Source organism: Pantherophis guttatus, chromosome 2, assembly GCF_059756535.1.
Source record: "Pantherophis guttatus breed Tessera chromosome 2, ASM5975653v1, whole genome shotgun sequence".
In the NCBI taxonomy this organism is placed as follows: domain Eukaryota; kingdom Metazoa; phylum Chordata; class Lepidosauria; order Squamata; family Colubridae; genus Pantherophis; species Pantherophis guttatus.
Window position 1 is genome coordinate 137,187,065 of NC_142064.1, and position 25,093 is coordinate 137,212,157.

Consider the following 25,093-nt stretch of genomic DNA (forward strand, 5'->3'; position numbering starts at 1 on the left):
CAGAAATATTACATTATCTTATACCACTCCATTGCTTGGATTTCCTTCTATTACCTGCCACTTATGATAAACGAATTGACACCCCATCAACTCACCCTTGGTTCAAAAGTGTAGGCATTGATGCAGGGGGGAGGGGCAGATAGGGGGAGAGGCTGCAATGTGCCAATTGTAGACTCAGCAGAGACAAAATCAAAGCTACATCAGCAGAGCCCATCTGTAAAAAAATGCTACAGCCAGTAAAATCCAGAGCTGTTGTGAGAAAGAGTTCCTTCGGGCAGGATCAAAAGAAAAGATACCGTATCTCTTCAGGGGGAAAAAAGAAAGTTGCAGGCACCATGGAGATTACAATCATACCCTCTCCATAAAGGAGAAAACAAAGGCAAAAAAAAAATAAAGCCACAGAACTGAAGCAGGCTTCGTGTCTTCATCATCCGGCAAGTCTCCTTCCCACTATTGGAGTTAATTCAGTAATCAGTAGAAGAAATAGTTTCAGAATTGAGATTCATGCAGTACCAAGTCCCACTAAGTGCAGAATTTCCATCGCTGGATGGAACCCTTTTTATTGTGTGCGCTTGCCCTTCCCCAAACAGTACAAACATTTTTTTTTTAAATTTATTTTTACTGCAATACTCAAGCTTAGTTTCTCCAATCTTCAAGCAATCTTTGGAGAGAGAAAACCTCAGGTCCACCCACATCTGCAGCACCAAATTCTCCCCAAGTTACACTAGCATGTAACACTGGCTTTTGTTGCTGATTTGTAACCCCTTTCCTCTTCCCTCCTCCTCTCTTCCAAGGTCGGGGGGACCCAGTTCGAGGTTCATGACACCTCAATCCTGGACTGCTCAATGCAAACATTGCAATTCCCTCCCCCAACCTAAACAGCCTATAAAAAGAATGTCAGGAAGACCTTTGGATAGGGGACTTTGAAGAAAATTGTAGGTGGATGGGAAACAGCTGTAATGAAAGCCCCACGTGGAAGGAACAGGTTTTGTCCTCCTCATTTAGGACCTAACAATTGCCATTTCTTTTCTTTTGGGAACTTCCTGCAGAAAGTGAAAGAGGTAAGCCTATCAAACCATTTCCTCCAGTCGTAGGTCAATCTCCTCCTTTTGCTCTTCCAGAAAGTGGGATTATGTCTTTTCTCTGCCTATTTTGGAAAGGCAGGGCAGATGGAGAGAACAAGCTGCATCACCCCACACCTTTTCTTTGGTATCAAAGCCAGAGTCCCGAGGTCTCTTTTCTGAAGCACCTCAAACCTCACCATTCTTTCCTCACAGCAGTTTGGCAAATAAGAACTGTACCCTCCCTTCCCCAAACTATCACCCTTTCCCAAGAAATACGCATTCCTGAACTTCACAGTGACAAATGTGTGTGCACGTGTGCAAAAAACAGACTAAGCAGGTGTTGCTGTGAGAGATGCAACGTTCTAATGCGATGTTCAATAGGCATTTTGAGGGCAAGCAGCTTTGATGAACTTCCCAAAGTTGTGGTAAAGTGCCACCGCAAGAGGAATACGGCCTCTTCTCAAGAACATCCAAGTAACCCTGGGGAGAGGTGAGTGGGAGGAACAGCCCTCTTCAGAATTAAAGTGAAAATATCAGCTTTCTGGATCCAGAGATTTATAAATCGGTGTGACTTTTAACCACTGCTATAGCTTCCCCTCACCAGATTGTTTGGTCAATGCTAGGAGAGGAGTAAGTTGTACAAGAATGAGCTTGTTTTCCTGATCCCAAAGAAATGGGCCCAGCAAGTGGAGGGGCGCTCCAAATTAGGCTTTGCTCCCAATAAATAAAAAATACGTCTCTTAAGGGGCAGAGTGATCACACCCATCTTCTCTTTGTCAACACCGACCAGGATGCCATGATAGAAATATAAGGACTCTCCTTTCTAGAAGTTTGGTTCTAAAATTCAGATCAAATAGAGAGAACCAATCAACCCCGTGCTGCTTAAGCCCAGCTTAAAAGTTTCCTTGGTTCCAAAGGTTCTTGCTAACTGGTAGGGCCTCCATTCAAAAAATAGGTAGTCATCTCGCCTTTGCCCTTGACTTTGATGACTCCACGGCACTCCAACTGATAACCTTTGGCAGCTAATACCTGATAGAGGTCAGTTGTCACCTGGGGGGGGAAAAAAAGCAGGGACAAAAATACTTATTAATCAGCTGAGTCCAAAGGTCTCCACATTTCTACCAAGTACTTCTCCATTACATAGACGTGAACTTAGAAATTCATTATCACAATATATAAACAAAGCCGCAAAATTCGAAGCACTTTCATCTGAATCAAATCTAAAACTATAGCAATAGCACTTATATACTGCTTCACAGTGCTTCTAACAGCCCTCTCTAAACGGTTTACGGAGTCAGGCTATTGCCCCCAACAATCTGGCTCCTCATTTTACCCACCTCGGAAGGATGGAAGGCTGAGTCAACCTTGAGCCAGTCAGTATTGAACCCCTGGCAGTCAGCAGAATTAGCCTGCCATACTGTATTCTAACCACTGTGCCACCACAGCTCTTAAAACTATAAAACTACAGGTAATCCTTGCCGTACAACAGTTCGTTTAGTGATCATTCAAAGTTACAACGGCATTCAAAAATGTGACTTACGACTTTCACAGTTACGACCTCTGCAGCAGCATCCTGGTCACATGATCAAAATTCAGATAGTTGGCAACTGGGTCATATTTATGACCATTGCTGTGTCCCAAGATCATGTGATCCCCTTTTGCAACCTTCTGACAAGCAAACTCAATGGAGAAGTCAGATTCACTGAACAACTGGGCTACTAGCTTATCAACTGCAGTAATTCACTTAACAACTTTGGCAAGAAAGGTCGTAAAATGGGGCAAAACTTACATTTCTCACTTAACAACAGAAATGTTGTGCTCAATTGTGGTGGTAAGTAGAGGAGGAGGATACCTATACCTATATACAGGAGGAGTACCTGTATATAGGTAGCTGTAGGGGTGAAATGCTCCTGGTTCGGACCGGATCGCCCGATCCGGTAGCGATAGGGGTGGGTGGTTCGGAGAACCGGTAGCAAAAATCCCTGCGTCCCCCCACCATGCCCAGCTGAGCCGCACGATTATCAGAGGCTTTTTTTTTTTACTTTTAAAAGCATTTTTTCTACAACCTCTTCTGACGAAAAAATGCTTTTAAATGTAAAAAAAAAAAAGCCTCTGATGATCACGTGGCTCAGCTGGGATCATCAGAGGCTTTTCAAAGCATTTTTTTCTGCAACCTCTTGGCCGAAGAGGTGGTAAAAAAAATGCTTTGAAAAGTCTCTGACGATCCCAGCTGAGTTGCCTGATCGGCAGATGCTTTTCAAAGCATTAGAAAAAATGCTTTGAAAAGTTAAAAAAAAAAAAAAAAAAGTTGGCCACACCCACCCAGTCACATTAACCCCCCCCCCTCCCTAAGCCATGCCCACAGAACCGTTAGTAACAAATTTTACATTTCACCCCTGGGTAGCTGCATCCTGTCACTGCCTTTCTAAATTCAAAAGAGTATTTTCCTGGGACCGCACAGCTGTCATGTGAGTCCAGGAAGAAGTGTGGTTTCCTTAAGCAGCTGCTGATTCATATAGTAAGGGCCACACTTATTTTTACCTTCAAAGAAATTGCTGGGCCCGGCTAAAAGACCATTCTCTAAAATAATAAAAATCACTATGATTTTGCAAAATCCCAATTTACAAAAAAAATTAAAGGTACTTTGCAATTAGCGTGAGTTTGAATAATGCAATATTCAATTTAGTGGAAAAGTGTATTTTAATGTTAAGTACTGATCATTTTATTCACGATGGAAAAATGGACAGACCGTAACTGGCCTCACCTGAATGCGGTCAGGGACGCCAGTGCTGTCCATACGGCTGGAAACATTTACAGTGTTGCCCCAGATGTCATATTGTGGCTTTCGGGCTCCAATCACACCAGCCACTACTGGCCCAATGTTTAGTCCTAGAAGGGAGGAAAGAATCTCAGAGGTCAGAATGAAACACCAACTTCCAACCCCTCTTTTCCCCCTTGCTACTTCCAAGACTTTAACTGACCAATTTTCATTTGGAAATTGTTGAAAGAGTGTTCGTTGATATATTTCATCTGCTCCATGAGTCTCATGGCATAGTCGGCCAGTGCAGTGATGTGAGAGCGCCCCTCTCGGTCATAGGTGCTATCATTTAGCCCCGATGCTGCCATGTAAGTACTTCCAATTGTCTTGATCTTCTCCAGCTGCCTGAATGGTTCGTCACTGATGATCTACCAACAGGAGGAAGGATCATGCCATTTAATATTATAAAGAGCATTATTATATCACCGTTTAAAATATTCCCAGATAGGCAGAAACTTGGCCCTGCTCCCAAAATGGTTTCCCATGCTCTTGGTACAGGGTCAACAAGACAGGGCAAACTTCATAAATGCTATAAATGCGCTTCCTTCTCAGCCTTGGACACCTTCATTGTGTTGCTATGGGGAGGCACTGCTACAATCTATGGCTGGTGCCTGCAAGCAGCCTTCCCTTTTGAAACTCCTGGACTGTTAGACCTCCTTTAACTAGTACATAATGCTGAAGATTATCTGCCAATAATCTGGTCCCAAGTTGTTCGGGGCTAAAAACAAGACCTGAATGATCTTGTCTCGAAGCCGTGGTGGAGCAGTGGTTTGACTGCAGTATTGCAGGCTAATTCAGCTCACTGCCAGCAGTTCGATCCTGACTGGCTCAAGGTTGACTCAACCTTCCATCCTTCCAAAGTTGGTAAAATGAGGACCCAGATTGTCGGGGGCAATATGCTTACTCTGTAAACTGCTTAGAGAATGCTGTAAAGCACTATACAGTGGTGGGATTCAGCCGGTTCTGTCCGGTTCGGGCGAAACAGTAGCGCCAACTGCGGTAGGACCCGCCCACCTGCCCAGATGTAATGACGTCCTATTTAGCCACATTTTGGAGGCCATGCACATGCGTGGAAGGTGCACACATGAGCAAAGAGCATGCACGGAAGACCAAGCATGCGTGGAAGGTGACGTGTGCACTCACATTTGCGAACCAGTAGAGAAGGTAAGTAAACCCCCCTCTGATTATGAAGCAGTATATAAGTCTAAGTGCTAGTGCTAGTGCTGTCCCAATAGCTAAGAACAGAGTTCCCCAACCTTCCTGGGCTGGTGGCCTGGATGGAGCAGAGGGGGGAAAGAGGGGATCAGTGGTGAGTTCTGCCCGGGTCTGCTGAGCCGGTAGCGGTGACGATATGATGTCACCGAACCGGTTCTAGCCCCACCACCCCCGTTATTCTTACCTTTTATTTGGCCCCACCCCCAATCTATTGCTGCCTCCTGAGTCCCAGCTGATCGGCTAGAAGGGAAAAGCTGTTTACACTCTTGCCGCGGGGCTTCAAAGGGTTGCCCTACAGCTGATCAATGTTAAAAGGCAGTGTGGTGGTAGACCGGTGCCTCCAAAAACAAATGAGTAGACTGGTGCCTGCAAAAATAAATGGGTAGACCAGTGCCTCCAAAAACAAATGAGTAGACCGGTACAGCTCTGCAAACAGTTAAAAGCCTGGTAGACCAGTTCCTCTGCTAAATCCTAAAGAATTGTTACATGACATCAAGCCACGCCCACAAAATAAGCCACGGCCATAGAACCAGTAGTAAAAAATTTTAGAACCCACCCCTGGAGGGGATGGTTTTGTGGGAGGGGGCAGGTGCACACACACCAGTACCCATTGCTCACATGAGTGGGGCCCCAAGAGCCCACGATGCTCGCATGAGTGGGGCTGTGCATGCACACCAGTCGGCCACTCACATGGCCCAGTTGCGAGTAAGCTACAGACCTGTAGTGGGTCTTGGCCCACAGGTTGGGGACCCCTTGCCTAGAACAACTGAAGAGAACATGTTGAAAAAAGGCAAGTGCAGCCACTGAACAGTCAGACTGAGAATTCTGATGGAACTACCTGGGTTGCAAAAATCCAAAGGTCAGCAAGGAACACAGGTAGGCCTCGACTTACGACTATTTGTTTGGTGTCCATTCAAAGGTATGATGGCAGTGAAAAACGTGACATATTACGGATCCTCACACTTAGGACCATCGCAGAGAGAAACACACACACACGCACTATCCTTCATCAAGATGAATTGTTGTCACTTTTAATAAAACCTGTGGCAATGCAGAGCACATTCTGCCACAGAGAGGTCTCCAGCACACCCATGCAAGTAAGAGATCACTCTTTCTTAGAAACAAAACTTCTTGATCCTTTATAATTTTCAGGCAGAAAAGCATCACTTTTTTTTTTCTCTGTTTGCAACTTTGAAGATTCATATCCATATTCAGACAGCTAGCTTCTCTGCCCTTAACTAATGTTTTTTCTATCAATCAAGGTTGCCTAGATTCACCTGACAACTGAAGGCTGTTCGCTGGGCCAACTAGGTTTACATTTTTTCCGACATGTAGTGGCCACTGAATGTTGGCTACCAGACCACTTCAAGCAATTTACGATTCATTCTGTAGTTAAAAGTGAGTGAAGAAAAAGTATACTAAGGAATATAATTGCAGGATTTGTAGAGTCTGCTAAGTCACGGTTTGTTTAACCATGGCTCAGTCTAGAGGTGAGAATGCCTGGAAAAAAAAAATGGGAAAATTGGGGGGGAAACCAGGGGAGTTTTTTGGGGGGGTTTTCCCCATGGCTTTGGGGAAAAAAACCCTTCAGTCCAATTGGCTGAGTCTATAAACAATGCTTGACAAACCGCAACATCTGAGTCCACACAATACCCAAGCCAAAGCATCTTGGCTTAATGTGATGTGTAAAGCCAGTCACTGTTGGATCCACCAGCATTCACTTTGCAGGTTTCTGCTGCTGTAAATAGAGGGAAATGACCCATAACATGTTATAGCATGATATTTCTATTTTCCTTTCAAGGCTCTCCAGATAGCAATAGCAATAGCACTTAGAATTATATACCACTTCATAGTGCTTTTACAGCCCTCTCTAAGCGATTTACAGAATCAGCATATTGCCCCCAACAATCTGGGTCCTCATTTTACCCACCTCGGAAGGAAGGAAGGCTGAGTCAACCTTGAGCCTGGTGAGATTCGATCTGCCAAATTGCAGGCAGCCGGCAGTCAGCAGAAATAGCCTGCACGACTGCACTCTAACCACTGCGCCACCATGGCTCAGATGTTATTGGACTGCAATTCTACAATCCAGGGGTGAGTTCTACTTCTTACCTTTACTACCGGTTTGCATCGGGATCGCATGTGCGCGCGCCTTGCTTCTGCGCATGTGCAGATCGCCGATGACGACATCCGGGGCAGTGGGCAGGGCCTCCTGCAACCCACCACTGCTTCAACTATTGCCATACCGCTTAGAGCTAATGGGAGTTGTAGTCCAGCAATGCCTGGAATGCCATGTCATGCCACTTCCTGAAAAACTCAAGATTTCTGACCCCACTGAGTTTTAGTGCCTTCCTTTTTCCACTCTTCTAAAACAGGGGTCTCCAACCTTGGCAACTTTAAGACTTGTGGACTTCAACTCCCAGAGTTCCTCAGCCAGCTTTGCTCTGGGAGTTGAAGTCCACAAGTCTTAAAGTTGCCAAGGTTGGAGACCACTGTTCTAAAAAACACACACTCACCTCGTCAAAGTCAGCAATGATCTCGTTGAGCAGCCGAAGGCATTCAACACCCTCATTGTTGGCTTCCAGCTCCACGTAGAACTCGGAGAAGTTGCTGATCGAGGCAAACATGACAGCTACACACTCGCACGATTGGTGGTACAGCTCATCATTGAGGCGTTCCCGTGCCAGAAAGTGAGCTGCCACATCTTTGGGCAAGATGTTGTGTAACAGCCGACGATTATAAGCCTGCAGCTCTTCCATCTCTTCCTTCTCACCTGTAGCCTGGAGAGAAATCAGGTCATCACTTATGCAGGCGTTAAACAGAAGACAAATCTTAACGTAAGAATAGATCATCTCGGGGTGACTTACAATGGATCAACAAGAGTCCTTGATTCTAGTAGTCACAAAAGGCTAACTATCCTTTTGCAGAAATAAAATGCGTGGCTGGATAGGCTAAACTGGATTTTTGCACAGAAGGAGAGTTTGGTTCATTTTAATTTTAGTGTTCATTTTTAAAAAGTCTAAAGATACTATATGTACTCTGTCCATCCTGAGTTATACCAGCTTTGTAATTTATTCATGTTCGATACATTCCAGATTAATAGGAAGCTCAGTCCCCTTTTGCAGAAGCCTCAAAAGTTAACTCAAGAAGAAGTTGAATTCTGCACCATCTAAAAATTCTGTATGTTTAGCTTTTAAATATGTATGTATGTTTACATATATCTGTATTGCGTCTGTTTCCTTGGAAATAACTTAAGTTAATATGATAAATTGGTTTTTCTCAATCTGACAGTCTCTGTCACCTCCACATACCATAGTTATTGTCCATATTAGTTGAGGTCAATGAGAGTTGTAATATAGTATTTCATATATTCATTTTGTTCTGGAATATCCGTTCAATTTTTAATAGATGTTCATGATCTTTTGAATCACCAGTGATTTAGAAATTAATATGGGAACATATTATTATGTACTTTGTGTACTCTTGGAATCACAAAAAATTGACAAAAAAAAATTAGGACATTTTTCTTTCAATTATACAGGTAATCCTCGACTTACAACCACAATTTTGACCAGAATTTCCATTGCTAAACAAGTGTAAAATTGTGCCGAATTTTACAACCTGTTGTGCCACAGTTGTTAAGCAAGTCGCTGAGGTTAACTGAATGTCGTCGTTAAGTGAATCTGACATTTCCCATTGATTTTGTTGGAAGTTAGCTCGCAAGAACACAAATGGCAATCACATGACCCCGGGATACTGCAAGTGTCATAAATACATGTCAGTTGCCAAGCATCCTGAATTTGGATCACGTGATTGTGTGGATGCTGTGATGGGCATAAGTGTGAGGATCTGTTGTAAGTCACTTTTTTTCAGTGCCGTTGGAACTTTGGACAATCACTAAATGAAGGGTTGTATTTCAACAACTACCTGTACTACGATCTGAAGAGGTTATCTCTGTATCCATAAGTCAACAAGAATTTTCCTGCCAGGAGTCTTGAAAAAATGTAGACTGCATTTATTATATATTTTAAACCTTCCATTAAGCAGATATCAACCAAACTCAACGTATGTTATTTTAGTTATACAATGAGAAAGGAATAATACATTTGCAAGACTGGGTGCTACTTGAGGATGTAAAGTTTGTGTCTCACCATGCTTCAGTCAAATGTTTAAGAGCAAACCAGAATTTTCCAGAGACTTGATAGCTGGTATCTACAGAGTTGGATGTTGTACAACAGTGGTCTCCAACCTTTCCAGTTCTGTAGATTGGGGGGCGGGGGGGGCGGGGGGGGCAATGGCAGAGGTGATTATTGTGGTCGGGTGGGGAGAGGGGAGGGTTCCATTTGTAAGGGCACCCCCCACTTACACAAATGGAGTTTCACATGCTTTACTGTTTGCCCGCCACTTGTGCAGCTGGTTCCCAACGGGCCGTGGCCCAGTACCGGGCCATGGCCTGGGGTTTGGGTACCCTTGTTGCACAACTACATCATTAAAGAGCTTGTATGGCAAAGTATAGGCAAAAGGATCTGAGAAGATGGGATGGCAGCTGACCTTGCTCCCTGCCTATTGCTGATAAAAACTCTAAGGCTCTTTCCTGTCCAGACCCTGACAATGAGAAGAAGGAATGTTAAACAGTTGGACAAAAGATAAGAGCCAACCGCAAATCTGGGTATTCACCAATACTACAAACTCTCTCTTGCAACTTGTTTTCAGAATCTCTATTTTTCCTCCAATACCTGTTGTTTCCAGAGAAAATCAAGGCGCGCTGTTGATTCGACTTGCTGGGCATGAAGATAGAGGGCCAAAGCAAAAAGTAACAGGATAACAGGTGTCATGTACTGCAGAGGCACTTTCTTCGTTGAGGAACTATTAAATTAAATTGGGGGAGGCAGAAAAAAAAGAGAGTAAAGAAAGAGCACAAAGTACTAACTTTTCAGTTCTCATGATCCTAACACCTCGGAGCTTTAACTCCATAATCTTTGCCATTCCAATTCAATCAGCTCCCCTAATTACGCTGTTGCCAATTGGCCTTAGATGCTATATTCTATCCCTTTCCAATCTGATGTAGTCCAGACTGGTTAGGAACTGGAAGACACAGAATTCCCAACCAGATCAAGTTTCAGTCCAAATCAATCTAGGAGGTAAACAGATGGGGAAAGGAGTTGTATGCAGAAAGACAGGAGGTGCCCTGAAAGAATTAATAAAAATAAACATAAAGCAATGTGAAAGATCTGCACTGGTTCTTAGTTGCTCATCAGGTACCATTTAAGGTGTTAGTAGCAACCTTTAAAACCTTAAATGGCTTACAGCCCAGCTATCTAAGAGATTGCCTCTCCTATAGCCAATTTGTGTGGTTATTTAGTCATCAGGAGTGGCCATCTTGGAGACATCTACTTGTCAGAAGCTTCTCTTTCCATAAATTTGAGTTGTCTTTCTCCTGAATTGCTCCCAAGCCATGGATGGTTCTTCCTTGGGAACTGTGTTGGGTCCCCATCTTTCTCAGTGTCTAAAGAAACATTTTTCCAGGGTTTAATTACCAAAAATGTAACACTGTCATTCTCAACTTTTTGTATCTTTTTTAGTCAGCCACCTTGAGAGCTCACTGAAGCAGAAAGGTAGGATACTGATCAACTACATCATCATCATCATCATCATGTTTTATTTTCTAATCCTTGTCTTGACCACAAAACCTCTGCCATATCTCTTTAATCATCATTCCTTACTTAAAATAATTCCAAAGTTAGTGCACAACTGCAGTTGTTTACTGTGGTCCCTTGATACAATTTGCTTGTCTTCCCTTCTGTTATATTAAGTCCCTCCGGGCACTCCGTTCATTTTATTTATTTATTTATTTATTCAAATTTCTATACCGCCCTTCTCCTTTCGGACTCAGGGCGGTGAACAGCCAAGTAAAACACGTTATATACAAAAGTTAAAATAGATTTAAAATAATTAAATAATTTGGCCCATAATTTAGAACATTACAATTTAAAACCAATTTCAAATTTTAAAACCCATCATAAAATCAGGACAGCCCGGCTAACTGAAAGAGGTAGGTTTTAAGGGCCCGACGAAAAGTCTGGAGGTCTGGGATCACTCGTATCTCTGGGGGTAGATTGTTCCAGATGGTAGGTGCCACCACAGAGAAGGCTCTCCCCCTGGGGGTCGCCAGCCGACATTGTCTGGCCGACGGCACCCTGAGGAGGCCCTCTCTGTGGGAGCGATTTTAAATTTAGTTTTGCAAGATCCTCTGGATTTGTACTTATCTTGTCCTTCTGCTACTTAAATAATATCATCAGTTTGGTCTTGTGGTAGAACAAACAAGACTCATGGAAACCCAAAACCAGGATGAACAAAAACAAGAGGAATAGACAAAATGTCCCTAGCTGTCTGTTCAGTTCTAATGCTCAGGGGACTAATGCTTTTTTTTGTCCTAAGAGCATTACTTTCCAAACACGCTTCACAAAACTTTGGTGATACTTTCACTAGTTTCTGAAACTAGTGTCTCCTTGCCATCAATCCTCCCTCCTCACACACACACACACACACACACATTTAGTCCACACCCAATTCCTACTCACCAGGGCTGAGTCTCATTGAAGACTGGCCTGTTTTGGAAAAGAGAAAAGAAGACATTTTTAGACATAGTCCTTAATGAAGTCTGAATTATTCTGGTCTCTTTTCTTTTCTTTGTTTGATACAGGCGTCTCCAAACTTGGCAAATTTAAGATCTGTGGACTTCAACTCCCAGAATTCTCCAGCCGGCCATGCTTGAAGTTGAAGTCTGTAAGCCTTAAAGTTGCCGAGTTTGGAGACCCCCCGATTTAATAAGTACTTTCAGATAAGAGATTATATTTTAATTACAAGATTTTGAAGGTTCACTGAGAACAAGGCTCAGAAGAACCGGCTTAAGTCAACTTCTGACTTAATTCCAAGACAGGCTTTGCTTTTTCACACTTTATAGTCTTCCACAAGTCTACTATTCTTTTTCTTCGGCAGCCAGAAGCATTTCCTGGATTTGACATGTTAGTTTTCCGTCCCTTCACAACCTCATCTATTGAATGCTTTCGCTTTATAATATGTGAAGTTAATTCTGTCTATTCCCACATTTCATTTTTCAAAAAAACCCTAAAAAAATGGAGATCCCTAAGTGTACAGTCTAAGAACAGAATCAGTAACTTTTTATTTATTTATTTATTTATTTTTTAAATTTGATTTATATGCCGCCCTTCTCCAGAGACTCAGGGAGGCTTACAATGCGTTAAACAATAGCCTTCATACTTTTGTATATTTATACAAAGTCAGCTTATTGCCCCCACAAACTGGGTCCTCATTTTACCTACCTTAGAAAGAATGGAAGGTTGAGTCAACCTGGTGAGATTCGAACTTACAGTAATTGCAGACAGCTGGTGTTAATCACAATGCTTTTAGTCTGCTGAGCCACCAGGCCCTTTTTAAAGCAATGAGTATCGTGGGGTTTTTTTTTACATAATACCATGGCTGAAAAACATTTTAAAGATAATTACTGTCAGATTTATATTCCCCCATTCCTTGAGGAATTCAAGGCAGCATTTGTACTAGTCCCTCTTCCAATGTTTCCTCAAAACAACCACCCTGTGATGTAGGCTGAGCTGAGAGAAAGTGGAATGCCCAAAGTAATTCAGAAAGTTCCTGTGGCTGACAGTGGATCTGGAACCTGAGCCTCCCTAGTGACAGTATACCCCACTGATTCATAACATCACATTTACACCTAACCACGACCCATTTTAACCACACCATGCTGATCCTCATATGAAAACTTAAATATTTCAAAAGATTCCAGTGATTTAATTTAAATAACTAAATAAAAGTCAAAAAATTTTGGAGGTCAGCAGGTGCCCTCTACCGCTGCAAAAGCCACAGTTGCAATCTCCTATCCAGAGAAAACCATCACTTGAGGAGAAAAGAGATGCATAATTTTTTTCTTTTCCTTCTGGTGGACCAAAAAGTCAAGGATACGCATGTGGGCAGGAATGGTAAATCCCTCACTCTATTTGTGTGTGTGTGTGTGTGTGTGTATGTGTATTTAGTCCAAAGGAATAAGGACCCATACGTGGAGTTGCATTTTTGTAATGCGCTGGAGAAAGTTTATACAAATGTGCCTTTTGGGCCTTCAGCTACCCAGAGGCTGTCTTTCAGGATGCTATCTATTTCTCTCTCCTTGTCCCTGGGGTCTAGGACTTTCAGAAAACCTGGTTGGGTTTACTCAACATGCTAACTGGGTCAAAGACAGAGTAAACATGTTGTGTGAACACTATAATCCAAGAAAAGTAGGACAGCTAGAAAGGCAAATCAATCTTCTAAGACAAAGATTAGGTATAGGGAGCACCTGAAGAAGTAAAACAGAACTCACTGACAGAATTTTGAAAGCCACAAAACACAGCCTTGAACATTGAATGACTGATGGATTGCTCCACCCACAGACCGCCTACTGCTGCCTGCCTGGCCAATCAAGAAGTGCTGTTCATTGCCAATACAGTGCTCTTCTTAAGGAACATCAGGTGCATTTTTTTTTTTAATGAGAGCATTTCCCTTCATTTGAGAACATACTGATAAAAGAAGGACTAGGGGGGACATGATAGCAATATTCCAGTATTTGAGAAGCTACCACAAAGAGGAGGGTGTCAATTTATTTTCCAAAGCTCCAGAGGGCAGGACAAGAAACAGTGGATGGTAACTAATCAAGGAGAGAAGCAACCTGGAACTAAGGAAAAACTTCCTAACAGTGAGGACAATTAGCCAGCAGAACAGCTTCCCTTCAGAAGTTGTAGATGCTTCATCACTGAAGGTTTTTAAGAAAAGACTGGACAGCCATTTGTCTGAAATGGCATAGGGTCTCCTGCTTGAGAAGGCATTGGACTAGAAGATCTCCAAGGTCCTTTCCTGCTCTATTCTGATTGATTGATTGATAGATTGATTGATCGATTGAAAAGATGGTGTTATATTATCATTACAACTAGTGCTAACACGTTAGTAATAATTCCCAATGCTACATTCAAGGTGGCAAATCTAATGATAGAACAGGTGGTCCTTGGTTAACAACCACTTGTTCAGAGACCATGCAAAGTTAGAATGGCACTGAATGAGTGATGGTTATGACCAGTCTTCAAAGTTCTGGCCATTCCAGAACCCCTGAAGTCATGTGATCATGATCTTTTGCAATTAGCCCACATGACAGTGGTATTATCCTGCAAGCACATGATTGCAATTTGCTGTTGTTAAGTGATGTGAGCCCACAGCATTGTACTTTGCAACTGCATTACTTAGCAACAGAAATTCCAACCCCAATCACTGTCATAACTCAAGGACTATCTGCATAGAAGAATTATAGGGAACCACCTCACCCACCCCAAAATCTTGAGAGGCGTTTGAGAGCTGACTGAAGACTGAGATTCTTCCCACCCCTGGAGAGAGAGAGGGAGGTTCTTACAGAGCATTAGTGGCCAACAGCAAGTCATAGTTGTCAAACAGCACACCCTGTGGGCCCTCAGCCAGTATCAAGTACACCACCTCCATTGTCACCAGCAGCGCCAGCTTCCTAAGGCTGGTGATGTGCAGGAAGACGGAAGAGGCCAGCAGACTCAGCAACACCGAGTAAGTGAAGTACTAAAAGGAAGAAAGGATAGACATTTGTTAAGGACTCCCCCTTACAAATCTGGATGTGTTCCCAGAAGTCCCAGAATCGCTCCCTCAAAGCATCGCCAACCCTGTTTTCTCCCCTGAAATGAGGTGTTGTGAGGCCCTGCCTCGCCAGTCTTCTCAAGAAAGCCGAACTCTTGAAACGAAAGCCATTTCAAAAGGAAACTTTCATTGGAAGATTGTGATAGCAAGATTTGACAGATGTGCTAACAGCTAATTACAATGGGTGTTACAAGTCCCCTCCTTCAGTATCAGAGGCAGGAGGCTAATAAGCATCCGCGTTGCTTGGGTGGGGTGGGGATTGGCTCTCTGATTCCGGCACAGTCAGCCAAATGATGGAGGCAGACTTTTACCGTTTAGCAACAGTTCAAGTTCTCCCATCCAGCAGGCCTCTTATCTCTTACTCTCCCCTCCTGGTTCTACCAACACATTCCAAACTCAAGCAACCTCCATGGCCAAGAGAGGCCAGTCCACCTATCAAGGTACTTCTGGGAGGGCAACATGGAGTGAAGGAGGAAGGAGACAACCCTCAGAAAGAAATGCTCCACGTCGCCGCACACAAAGCTTGGCATCCTCCCTCGTGCCCTACCCAAACCTCATTTTCCACACCAAAGCCTCTTCCGATGAACATACCTCAGGGAAACTGCAGGTCAAGTCATCCTTCCCTTGGCAGGGTGGAGTGTCTGATGCCAAGGTATAATTGAGAGCCTGGAGGTAACAGGGGTCTACTGTAGCCGGAGTAACGTTGAAGAATCTAACCACACAGTCTTGGAGCCGGATCCGACTGCAAGCAAACTAAAGAGTGAGGTAATTCAGCTGCTGCTCGGTGGTTCTAGAACCCCCTGATCCCTAGTGTAACTGGGACGGTGACAAATCCCTGAGGCTCTAGGGATGCAGCCAGGTAATAAGAGTTCCTGAGATTTGATAGGGATTTGAAAGTCAAAAAGTTGCTCACAGGATCCAGAGGCCTTTCCTCAGCTTTCCCTTGCCATTTGGGAATTCTGATAGTTGTTAATTCCAACATGTGGGGATGATACCAATTTAGGGAAGTATTAATGCATACGGGTTCCTTGGCAAATAACATTTTGCATCATTTTAGACATTTTCAATGCAATCGTTCTTTGATCGGAAAACGGTTGCAGAGCAAGAAAAATAGGACTTCTACATCCCCTGTTCAAAACATAACAGAGAGGAATATAATATGCTAAGTCCTGACAGTGCTAAGTCCTAGTATAGCGTTTTTTAGTAAAACTAGGATTGTGTATCGAGTTGATACACAAAAACAGCCAATTGTGGTTTGTAAAGCATGGTTTGTAACTTGCATTATATGTGAACAGGTCTCTGTAGTTCACTTGTAAACGATAGCATCTGATAAATATATCTTATACCCTGCTGTAATACACATAATCCTCGACTTACAACAGTTCGTTTAGTGGCCATTCGACGTTGCAATGGCACTGGAAAAAGTGACTTATGATCGTTTTTCACAATTACGACCTTTGCAGCATCCCCATAATCACAGGATCAAAATTCACATGCTTGGCAATGGGTTCATATTTATGACCACTGCTGTGTCTCAAAATCATGTGATCACCTTTTGTGACCGTCTGCAAAGTCAAGGGGAAGCCAGATTCGCTTAACAACTAACTTATCAACTGCAGTGATTCACTTAACAACTGTGGCAAGAAAGATCACCTCACTTAACAACAGAAATTTTGGGCTCCATTGTGATCGTAAGTCGAGGACTACCTGTATTTAGACCCTATCATTGATGACCTCTGCCTATAAGCAAACTTTGTTGCACAATTTACTGACTATCATCTGACCGATCTTGGAATTCAAGACCTTTGCCCTTCAGCCCTCCTCCAGCATCTTTCCCCCTCCCTGCTTCTCATACCATGTTGACAAAGGCAGAGATGAAGACAAGCAGGATGGAGGCCACACCAGTAATAGTGCTGTTGATTCGGGATTGGATTATCTTGCGAGAAACACGCTGCAAAGCGGCAGGAAAGGGCTAAAAGGGATTGGAAAAGGTTGAATGATTAAAGGGGTACTGATATTATCATTCATCACTTCCAACTAGTTGCAACTATCCCCGTTAGCCTGGTGACACCAGAGCCAGATACCAGGAACCAAGCTCATGGCAGTCTTCAATCTAGAAAACTCTACAGTAGGGATTCAGGCTTTCTGCCGAGAAGCTGAATTGTGCTCAGCAGACAACAATAATATAATATTAATGATACTGTAAACAATATTATTTTCCAATAACACTGGATAATAATACTGAAGGCAACACTGCAGAAGATGGATGAATAACCTGGCCTGATATTAAGCAACTTTCATTTTTCTATTTACCCAATCTGGCAAAAAAAGAAGAAACTCCAAATCTTGATTACTGGTCCAACCCCAATTAGTATTTTCCTCCATCTGCAACTTGGCAGGAGCCAGTACAAAAGTGAAAACAACGTAATAAAAGTCCATAAGTTCTGAAACGGCTTTCCAGAAGCAGGTGCTTTTCAAATGTGTTAAAATCAGGCTGGCTAGAAATTCTATGCAGGGTAATCCCAAACATACAGTACCCTCAAAGGTACCCAGCTGGGGAAGAATGCTCCATCTGGAAAAATTGCACACATCTCTATTCTTGATAAGAAGATGTGCCCAAGCAGAGTCCACAGCTGGTGGAAACAAAGTCAGAACGAATCAAGATTTGCTCATTGGTGGGATTTGTGAGAGTGCAACTTACACCAAGGCAGGAATAAATGGCACACACAAATAGAATGGAGGCCAGGATGACGAAGACGCTGATGTAGGCACCAAACATCAGAGAGGAACTGTGGAAATAAGGAGCGCAGTTAGTCTGAGAAATCCAGACACTGTCATTAAATTAACTTTTCAAGTATTTGCTAGTATACTGGCCTGACTCCCCAACTTGAGCCCTTTAGCTATGTTGGAAGACTATTCCCATTATCCCCAACACATCCAATGTTGGCTGAGTGGTCATAACCCAACACATTTGGAAACATCAGATTAGGAGGGTTTACATAACATTTATTAAATGTTACATAATAACATTTACATGTTATTAAAAAACATTGCACCAACTTTGTGCTATGATGTTACAGCACTGAAGTATGCTTTGCAGCTATGTCACGAACCATCTGGGACTCCCATTGCTTCAGAACGACTTTCACTTTGTTTTGCTCAAACATCAGCTTCACAACAGCTCCAAGAGAATACATTACTCTCCCTTCTCATGCTGCTGTTTCTAAACTACTTCTTTCTAGTAGACGATCCCTTCATATGCTAATAATATTAAGGCAAAGCTGGAAATCTGTGTAGTTAAGTGTGCGTGTGCATGATGTGTATGTATACAACTTGCCATTTTTATTTGGATTATTTTGCAGTCATTTGGCTGAAGCAGTCTTCTTGGTATTGCAGACTTATTTTTGAACTTTCAGCTTCCCTGGAGTGTTAGAAGTTACTCAATATTGCTTCCAGGGACAGCACATTTGTTTGCAGCACAATATGGTATGTGATCTGGAATTTGGGTTTCTGCATCTGTGTGTACTATAGCACAGCGGTCACCAACTGGTGGTCCATGGATCACTGGTGGTCTGTGAGAAAATGTTGGTGGTCTGCAGAAAAATTATTTGGATTTTATTATATTGCACTAAATCAGGGATCCTCAAACTACGGCCCCTGGGTCGGATACGTGCAATGAACATTTGTGTTGCTGCAGAGAGTCTCCCCCTTCAGGGTCTTTTTGTGTAGGTTGGAGGGGGGCAGAAATTCTGACTCGGGGTCTGCTTCAGCCTCCTGGTATGGGGTTTTGGACGAAGGCTGGAGGGAAGCGCCGCTGGTGGTGAAGAGCCAGAAGGCCTCATTCCAATGGGACCGTATCATGGCCTGGAACTGGCTGACCATCTCAGTCCGCTAAGCCTCCAGGCACCGGTTCATGGCCTTGCACTCCTGCAGGTCTTCCCTCTGCTTGGAAAGCCTATGCTCCTAGTCCTCACTGAAGTGCTTCTACTGAGCCTCCTTGGCCAGATCCAATTTGAACTGAGCCAGCTGTTTTGGCAACTCTTTCTCGGGGTGGCTGCTTCACTCCAACAACTTCTTCCTGTTGGGGCCCTAAGGAGCCAGAGCAGGCTGGTGAGGCATCCCTCGATGTGAGTGATATCAAGTTGGCCATGCCCACCCAGTCACATGACCACCTAGCCACGCCCACTCATTAGGCAGATCATATTAGTGGTCCATGGGATTTAAAATTATGAGTTTAGTGGTCCCTGAGATCTGAAAGGTTGGTGACCCCTGCTATAGCACATGGCTCCTTTGACTATATATGTCCCAAATATAGGTAGTCCTTGACTTACAACCACAATTGCAATTAGAATTTGTGTTGTTATGCCAGGCAGTTGTTAAATGAGTTGTGCCTAATTTTTCAATGGGGTTTCTTTTTTTTTTTTTTGCCACAGTTAAATAATCACTGGAGTTCTTGAGTCACATCGTCAATAAGCGAAGCCAGCTTCCCATGGACTTTGCTTGTCGGAAGTTGTTGGGAAGGTAACAAATGATGATCACATGACCCTGGGACGCTGCACCTCTCATAAATTCATACTGGTTGCCAAGTCCCCAAATTTTGATCACATGACTATGGAGAGATTTCAATGGTCGTATATGTGATGCTGGTTACAAGTCACTTTTTTTCAGTACAGGTAGTCCTTGATTTACTGCAGCTCATGTAGTAACCGTTCAAAATTACAACGGCACTGAAAAAGGTGAGTTATGACTGTTTTTCACACTTACGACCGTTGCAACACCTCCATAGCCATGTGATCAAAATTCAGATGCTTGGCAACTGACTCATATTTATGACGGCTGCCTTGTCCCGGGGTCAGGTGATCCTCTGTTGAGACCTTCTGACAAGCGAAGTCAACTGGGAAGCCAGATTCACTTAACAACCGGGTTACTAACATAGCAACTGCAGTGATTCATTTAACAACTGTGGCAAGGAAGGTGGTAACATAGGGCAAACCGCACTGTATTGTGTAATAACTGTCTCGCTTAGCAGCAGAAATTTTGGGCTCAATTGTGGCCATACTTTGATATATATTTATGCACACACACACACACTTATGTACATAATGTGTTTCCAAAAAGAGTACATGATGAACATACTCTTGTACATGTGTCACTCACTGCGGGAAGATGACTATCTGGATGCAACAAATGAAGCAGAAGACTAGCATGGTACAAGCCACGTAACTACCAAAGCGGGTATCCACCTTTTTGGAATACTATAGGATTAAAAGAGAAGGGAAAAAAAAATTACCAAGGAATTGAGGAACAGAAGACTTTGTGCCCAATTTGAAATTTCAATTCTAGATACATCCTGTGCTCAATTATTGGGTAATGAGCCGAGGTGGCGCAGTAGTTAGAGTGCAGTACTGCAGCTACTTCAGCTGACCGCTAGTTCAGCAGATCAGCGGATCAAATCTCACTGGCTAAAGGTTGACTCAGCCTTCCATCCTTCTGAGGTGGGTAAAATGAGGACCCAGATTGTTTTTTTTTAATTTATTTATTTATTTATTTATTTTTTAATTTGATTTATATGCCGCCCTTCTCCGAAGACTCAGGGCGGCTTACAATGTGCTCAGCAATAGCCTTCATCCTTTTGTATATTTATACAAAGTCAGCTTATTGCCCCCACAAACTGGGTCCTCATTTCACCTACCTTAGAAAGGATGGAAGGCTGAGTCAACCTTGAGCCTTGGCGAGATTCGAACCCTGCAGTAATTGCAGGCAGCTGGTCTTAAGCAGCTTAATAACAGGGTGCCTTAAACCCCTGTACTACCAAGGCTCATTGTTGGGGGCAATATGCTATTTAGTATACTGTCTTTGGTGTAAGCCGCCCAGAGTCGTCGGAGAGTGGGTGGCATAGAAATATGACTAATAATAATAATAATAATAATAATAGAGTATTTTGACCATATCATCCTTTGTATGCATATTTTCTACCTCCAAGCTGTATAAACTTAAATGCTTAGTGGATATAAGCAGATCGGGTGATGTGTATTTGTATAATAAGGGAGGGTGTGGCCTAAGGAGATCAACGCCCTATATCAATTATTAGGCAGCGTCTTTTCCTCAGGCAAAATGGGCTAAAAAAGAGATTTAACTGACTCTAAAAAGTCAAAAATTGTTAAAAAAGTCTTTCAGAGGGATGCAGCACTTTTGAAATTGCTAAAATATTGGGGCGTGATCACTGAACCTTCATACGTTTTGTTGCAAATAGTCAACAGGGTTGCAAGAAACGTGTTGAGAAAAAAAGACACGCCTTAACTGCCAAAGATTTGAGAAGAATCAAACATGAAGTTACCAGGAATCCATTATCCTCCAGTGCTGTCATATTTCAGAACTGCAATCTACCTGGAGTGCCCAGTGAAGTACAAGGTGTTCAGTGCTCAGAGACATGGCCAAGGTAAGGAAGGCTGAAATCCGACCACCACTGAACAAGACACATAAGTTGAAACGGCAAGACTGGGCCAAGCAATATCTGAAGACAGATTTTTCAAAGGTTTTATGGACTGATGAGATGAGAGTGACTTTTGATGGACCAGATGGATGGGTCCATGGCTGGTCAGTAACAGGCACAGAGCTCCACTTCAACTCAGATGCCAGCAAGGTGGAAGTGGGGTACTGATATGGGCTGGTATTATGAAAGGTGAGCTAGTTGGACCTTTTTGAGTTGAAGATGGACTCAAAACCAACTCCCAAACCTACTGCCAGTTTTTAGAAGACACTTCCTTCAAGAGGCGGTACAGGAAAAAGTCTGCATCTTTCAAGAAGATCATGATTATTTTGCAGGACAATGCTCCATCACATGCATCGAAGTACTCCACTGTGTGGCTAGCCAGTAAAGGCCTTAAAGATGAAAGAATAATGACATGGCCCCCTTCTTCATGTGACCCTATTGAGAACTTGTGGGCCCTTCTTAAACAGGAGATTTACTGTGAAGGAAACAGTACACTTCTCTGAACACTGTCTGGGAGGCTGTGGCTGCTGCTGCACAGAAAGTTGATCGTCAACTGATCGAGAAACTGACAGACTCCATGAATGGAAGGTTTATGGCTGTTATTGAAAGGGTGGCTCTATTGGTCACTGATTTTTCTCTTGAACTGTCAGAAATCTTTATTTGTAAATTTTGAGTTGTTTGTTTATTATTATTATTTTAACAGATGAAAATAAATGAGTGAGATGGAATAATTTTCATTTTTCATTTAGTTGCACAATAATTCTGCACACTAATAGCTGCCCAATAATTGTGCACACATATTCTCCTAAGAAAGCCATAACCTCACTTTTACTTTCTTAAATATTCAGGTTTGAGGTTTATTAACATTTTAGATTGACCAAGAGCACTGCAGTTGTTCAATAATAAAATTAATCCTCCAAAATACAGCTTGCCTAATAATTGTACACACAGTGTAGAGAAGGGAAATACCTTTCTTTCCAACTCAGGTTTCTGGAAAGTAAGCAGAAAACGTTTGACATGATCCTTGCGCAGCTGGTCAATGCTTCGGGCATCAATGGCCCTGCCCAAGAACTCATCAACCTCATCTTCAGGATTTAAGGCTTCCTGTGTACTTCGGCTACGGGAAAGTAAAATTCACGTTGGAGAATAAAGAGAGACACAAGACAATTTATTTTATTTGTACCCCACTATTACTATTTTTACAAATAACTCAAGGCAGCAACCGTACCTAATACTCTTCCCTCCTCCTAGTTTTCCCTACAACAATCATCCTGTGAATTAAGCTGAACTGAGAGAGAGCGACTGGTCCAAAGTCACCAGCAGACTTTCATGCCTAAGGTGAGACTAGAACTCACAGTCTCCTGGTTTCTAGCCTGCTGCCTTAACCACTAGACTAGACCAAATAATGTGAACCTCTCTGAAATCAGTGCCATCTTTCATATATTGCCACAAGACAGTTTAGGGACTCTGGCTTGAATGATTTTCTCATCCCCACTGTCAAGGAGGTTATGAATGAAGGCACTTACTTGTCTTTGCTGGAATCATCAATACCCTAAAAAAGAGAGAGAGAGAGAAAGAAAGAAAAAGAGATCATGTTCAAGAGCACACAGTATATATAATAGTTTTTGATACCACCCATTCTCTTTACAGTAAATTTCAAAAAATGCAGAAAAACATGGTAATTGCAATGAATACAGGTAGTCCTCATTTAACGATGGTAATCTGAACCAGCATTTCCCCTGCTAAGTGATGTGGTCATAAAATGTGACGTTACATGATCTCATCGCTTAGCAATGGCAATCCTGGCAGTTCCCGTTGCTGTTAAGTGAGAATCGTGGCTCATTAAGCAAGAACCTCCTCGCAATTTCCTACCGCCTTCCCACAATCGACGTCGGTGGGAAAGGCGGTAAGAAGTTGCAAATCCCAGGCAGCTCGCAAGCCAAGTGGGGGAAAGTTATGAGGGTGGGTGTAGCAGTATGCTTAAGTGTTTTCAGGCTCAGGGATGACTGCTGCCAGGTGGGGCAGACTTATCAGAGCGACTTGCGACCTTCCTTGCTGGCTTTCAGCGGGAAAACATCAGGGAAGGTCGCAAACGGTGAACATATGATTGCGGGTGCTGCAATTGTGAATACAAGCCAGGCACCAAGTATCACCAAGATTGAGATCACATGACTGTTGGCCTGGTACAATAGCCAGAACTTCAAGGACCAGTCGTAAGTGCTACTCGTTCAGCACCGTTGCACCTAAGTGGTCGGTAAACAAGGAGTACCTATACAAGTAATTCTATATGTGGTGAAGTTTTGTAATAATGTGGTTACAGTATTCTTCAAACTCAGACTACAATTCCCAGCATGCTGGTGGCTATGATACCAGGAAGCCCAGACATTGTAATTCTTGATATCTTTGGAAAGCAGCCATTTTAGGAAGAGTACAACTAGTAAATGTTGCCAGCAACATAGTTTTCAATTAGAAATATTCTCATTTTTTTTGACAGACATTCCCTGGACATACTTGGGATTATTAGTATTCCCACACATGTATACAGGTGGTCCTTGACTTACAACCATTTCTTTAGGGACCGTTTGAAGTTACAACGGCACTGAAAAAAGTGACTTATGACTCTTTTTCACATTCATGACCCAATGTCAACATTCCGATGCCTGGCAACTTGCATGTATTTATGACGGTGGCCGTGACCTAGGGTCACATGATCCCCTTTTGTGTCCTTCTGACAAGCAAAGTCAATGGGGAATCCAGATTCGCTTAACAAACTGTGTTATTAACTTAACAACTGCAGCGATTCACTTAACAACCATGGCAAGAAATGTTGTAAAATGGGGCAAAGCTCACTTAACAACTGTCTTCTGCTTAGCAGCAGAAATTTTGGGCTCAATTGTGGCCGTAAGTCGAGAACTGCCTGTACCAAATTAGATATTCCTGGCAGTATTCACCCAAAATGGATAAGGAAGGGTGGTGGTGGTGGCATTTGCAAGTTTGTTTTAAAAAAAAAAGAAGCAGCCAGAATCTGAAAATAACATTTTAACACAGCACAATACTTAAGCAAAATGGTTCGGTTGAGATCTGCGTGTGTGGGATTGATTGGGGTAGATTTTAGGGGCGACACTGAAATATAATTTTATCCTATTTTATCTATATCTTATATTATTGTATTTAATTCTATTTTCATCTTAGATTGTATTTTATTCCAATTTCATTTTAAATTGTATTGTATCCAATTCAGGAGGGAAATCCAGCAGGTTCTGACAGGTTCTGGAGAACTGGTAGTGGAAATTTTGAGTAGTTCGGAAAACCGGCAAATACCACCTCTGGCTGACCCCAGAGTGGGGTGGGAATGGAGATTTTGCAGTATCCTTCCCCTGGAGTGGGGTGGGAATGAGATTTTGCAGGATCCTTCCCCTGCCATGCCCACCAAGCCACGCCCACTAAGCCACACACACACACAGAACCAGTAGTAAAAAAATTTGGATTTCACCACTGATCCAATTCCATTTTAAATTGCTTTTATCAAATTTCAGTAATAATTTGTTTCTGGAACGCTGCACTTTGATATGGCCCAAGGGCAAACAAACAAACAAATAAAAAACATTTAAAGACAGAACCCTCTAGGCCTCCCTTTTTCTCTCTGCTCCAAATCTCTGAAAAGCTGAAAAAAAGAAACCTAATAGGCTGGTTGGCTGTGAACTTCATTATACCAACACAGGGAACAGAAGCAGAGCCCTTCCCTGGACTCTCCCATTTCAAACACACAGGTAGGTGCAATAAATC

At 42.8% G+C, this 25,093-nt stretch overlaps 1 protein-coding gene across 2 annotated transcripts in view; it reads right to left on the reverse strand.

Annotated features, from left to right (window-relative positions):
• Nucleotides 1-543: 543 nt before the first annotated feature.
• The window catches only part of ADCY6 (adenylate cyclase 6), a 66,631-nt gene continuing 42,081 nt past the window's right edge, over nt 544-25,093 (reverse strand). For both annotated transcript variants that reach the window (XM_034412308.3, XM_034412307.3), the window contains exons 11-23: nt 22,834-22,859; nt 22,277-22,424; nt 19,972-20,069; nt 17,516-17,603; nt 16,670-16,786; nt 15,406-15,567; nt 14,564-14,739; nt 11,676-11,702; nt 9,831-9,960; nt 7,611-7,874; nt 4,046-4,250; nt 3,829-3,953; nt 544-2,114 (exon numbers count right to left, since the gene is read on the reverse strand). In XM_034412308.3, the coding sequence (XP_034268199.2) occupies nt 1,989-2,114; nt 3,829-3,953; nt 4,046-4,250; nt 7,611-7,874; nt 9,831-9,960; nt 11,676-11,702; nt 14,564-14,739; nt 15,406-15,567; nt 16,670-16,786; nt 17,516-17,603; nt 19,972-20,069; nt 22,277-22,424; nt 22,834-22,859 (1,692 nt within the window). In that variant the 3' untranslated portion in view covers nt 544-1,988. The remainder of the gene's footprint in view (nt 2,115-3,828; nt 3,954-4,045; nt 4,251-7,610; nt 7,875-9,830; nt 9,961-11,675; nt 11,703-14,563; nt 14,740-15,405; nt 15,568-16,669; nt 16,787-17,515; nt 17,604-19,971; nt 20,070-22,276; nt 22,425-22,833; nt 22,860-25,093) is intronic.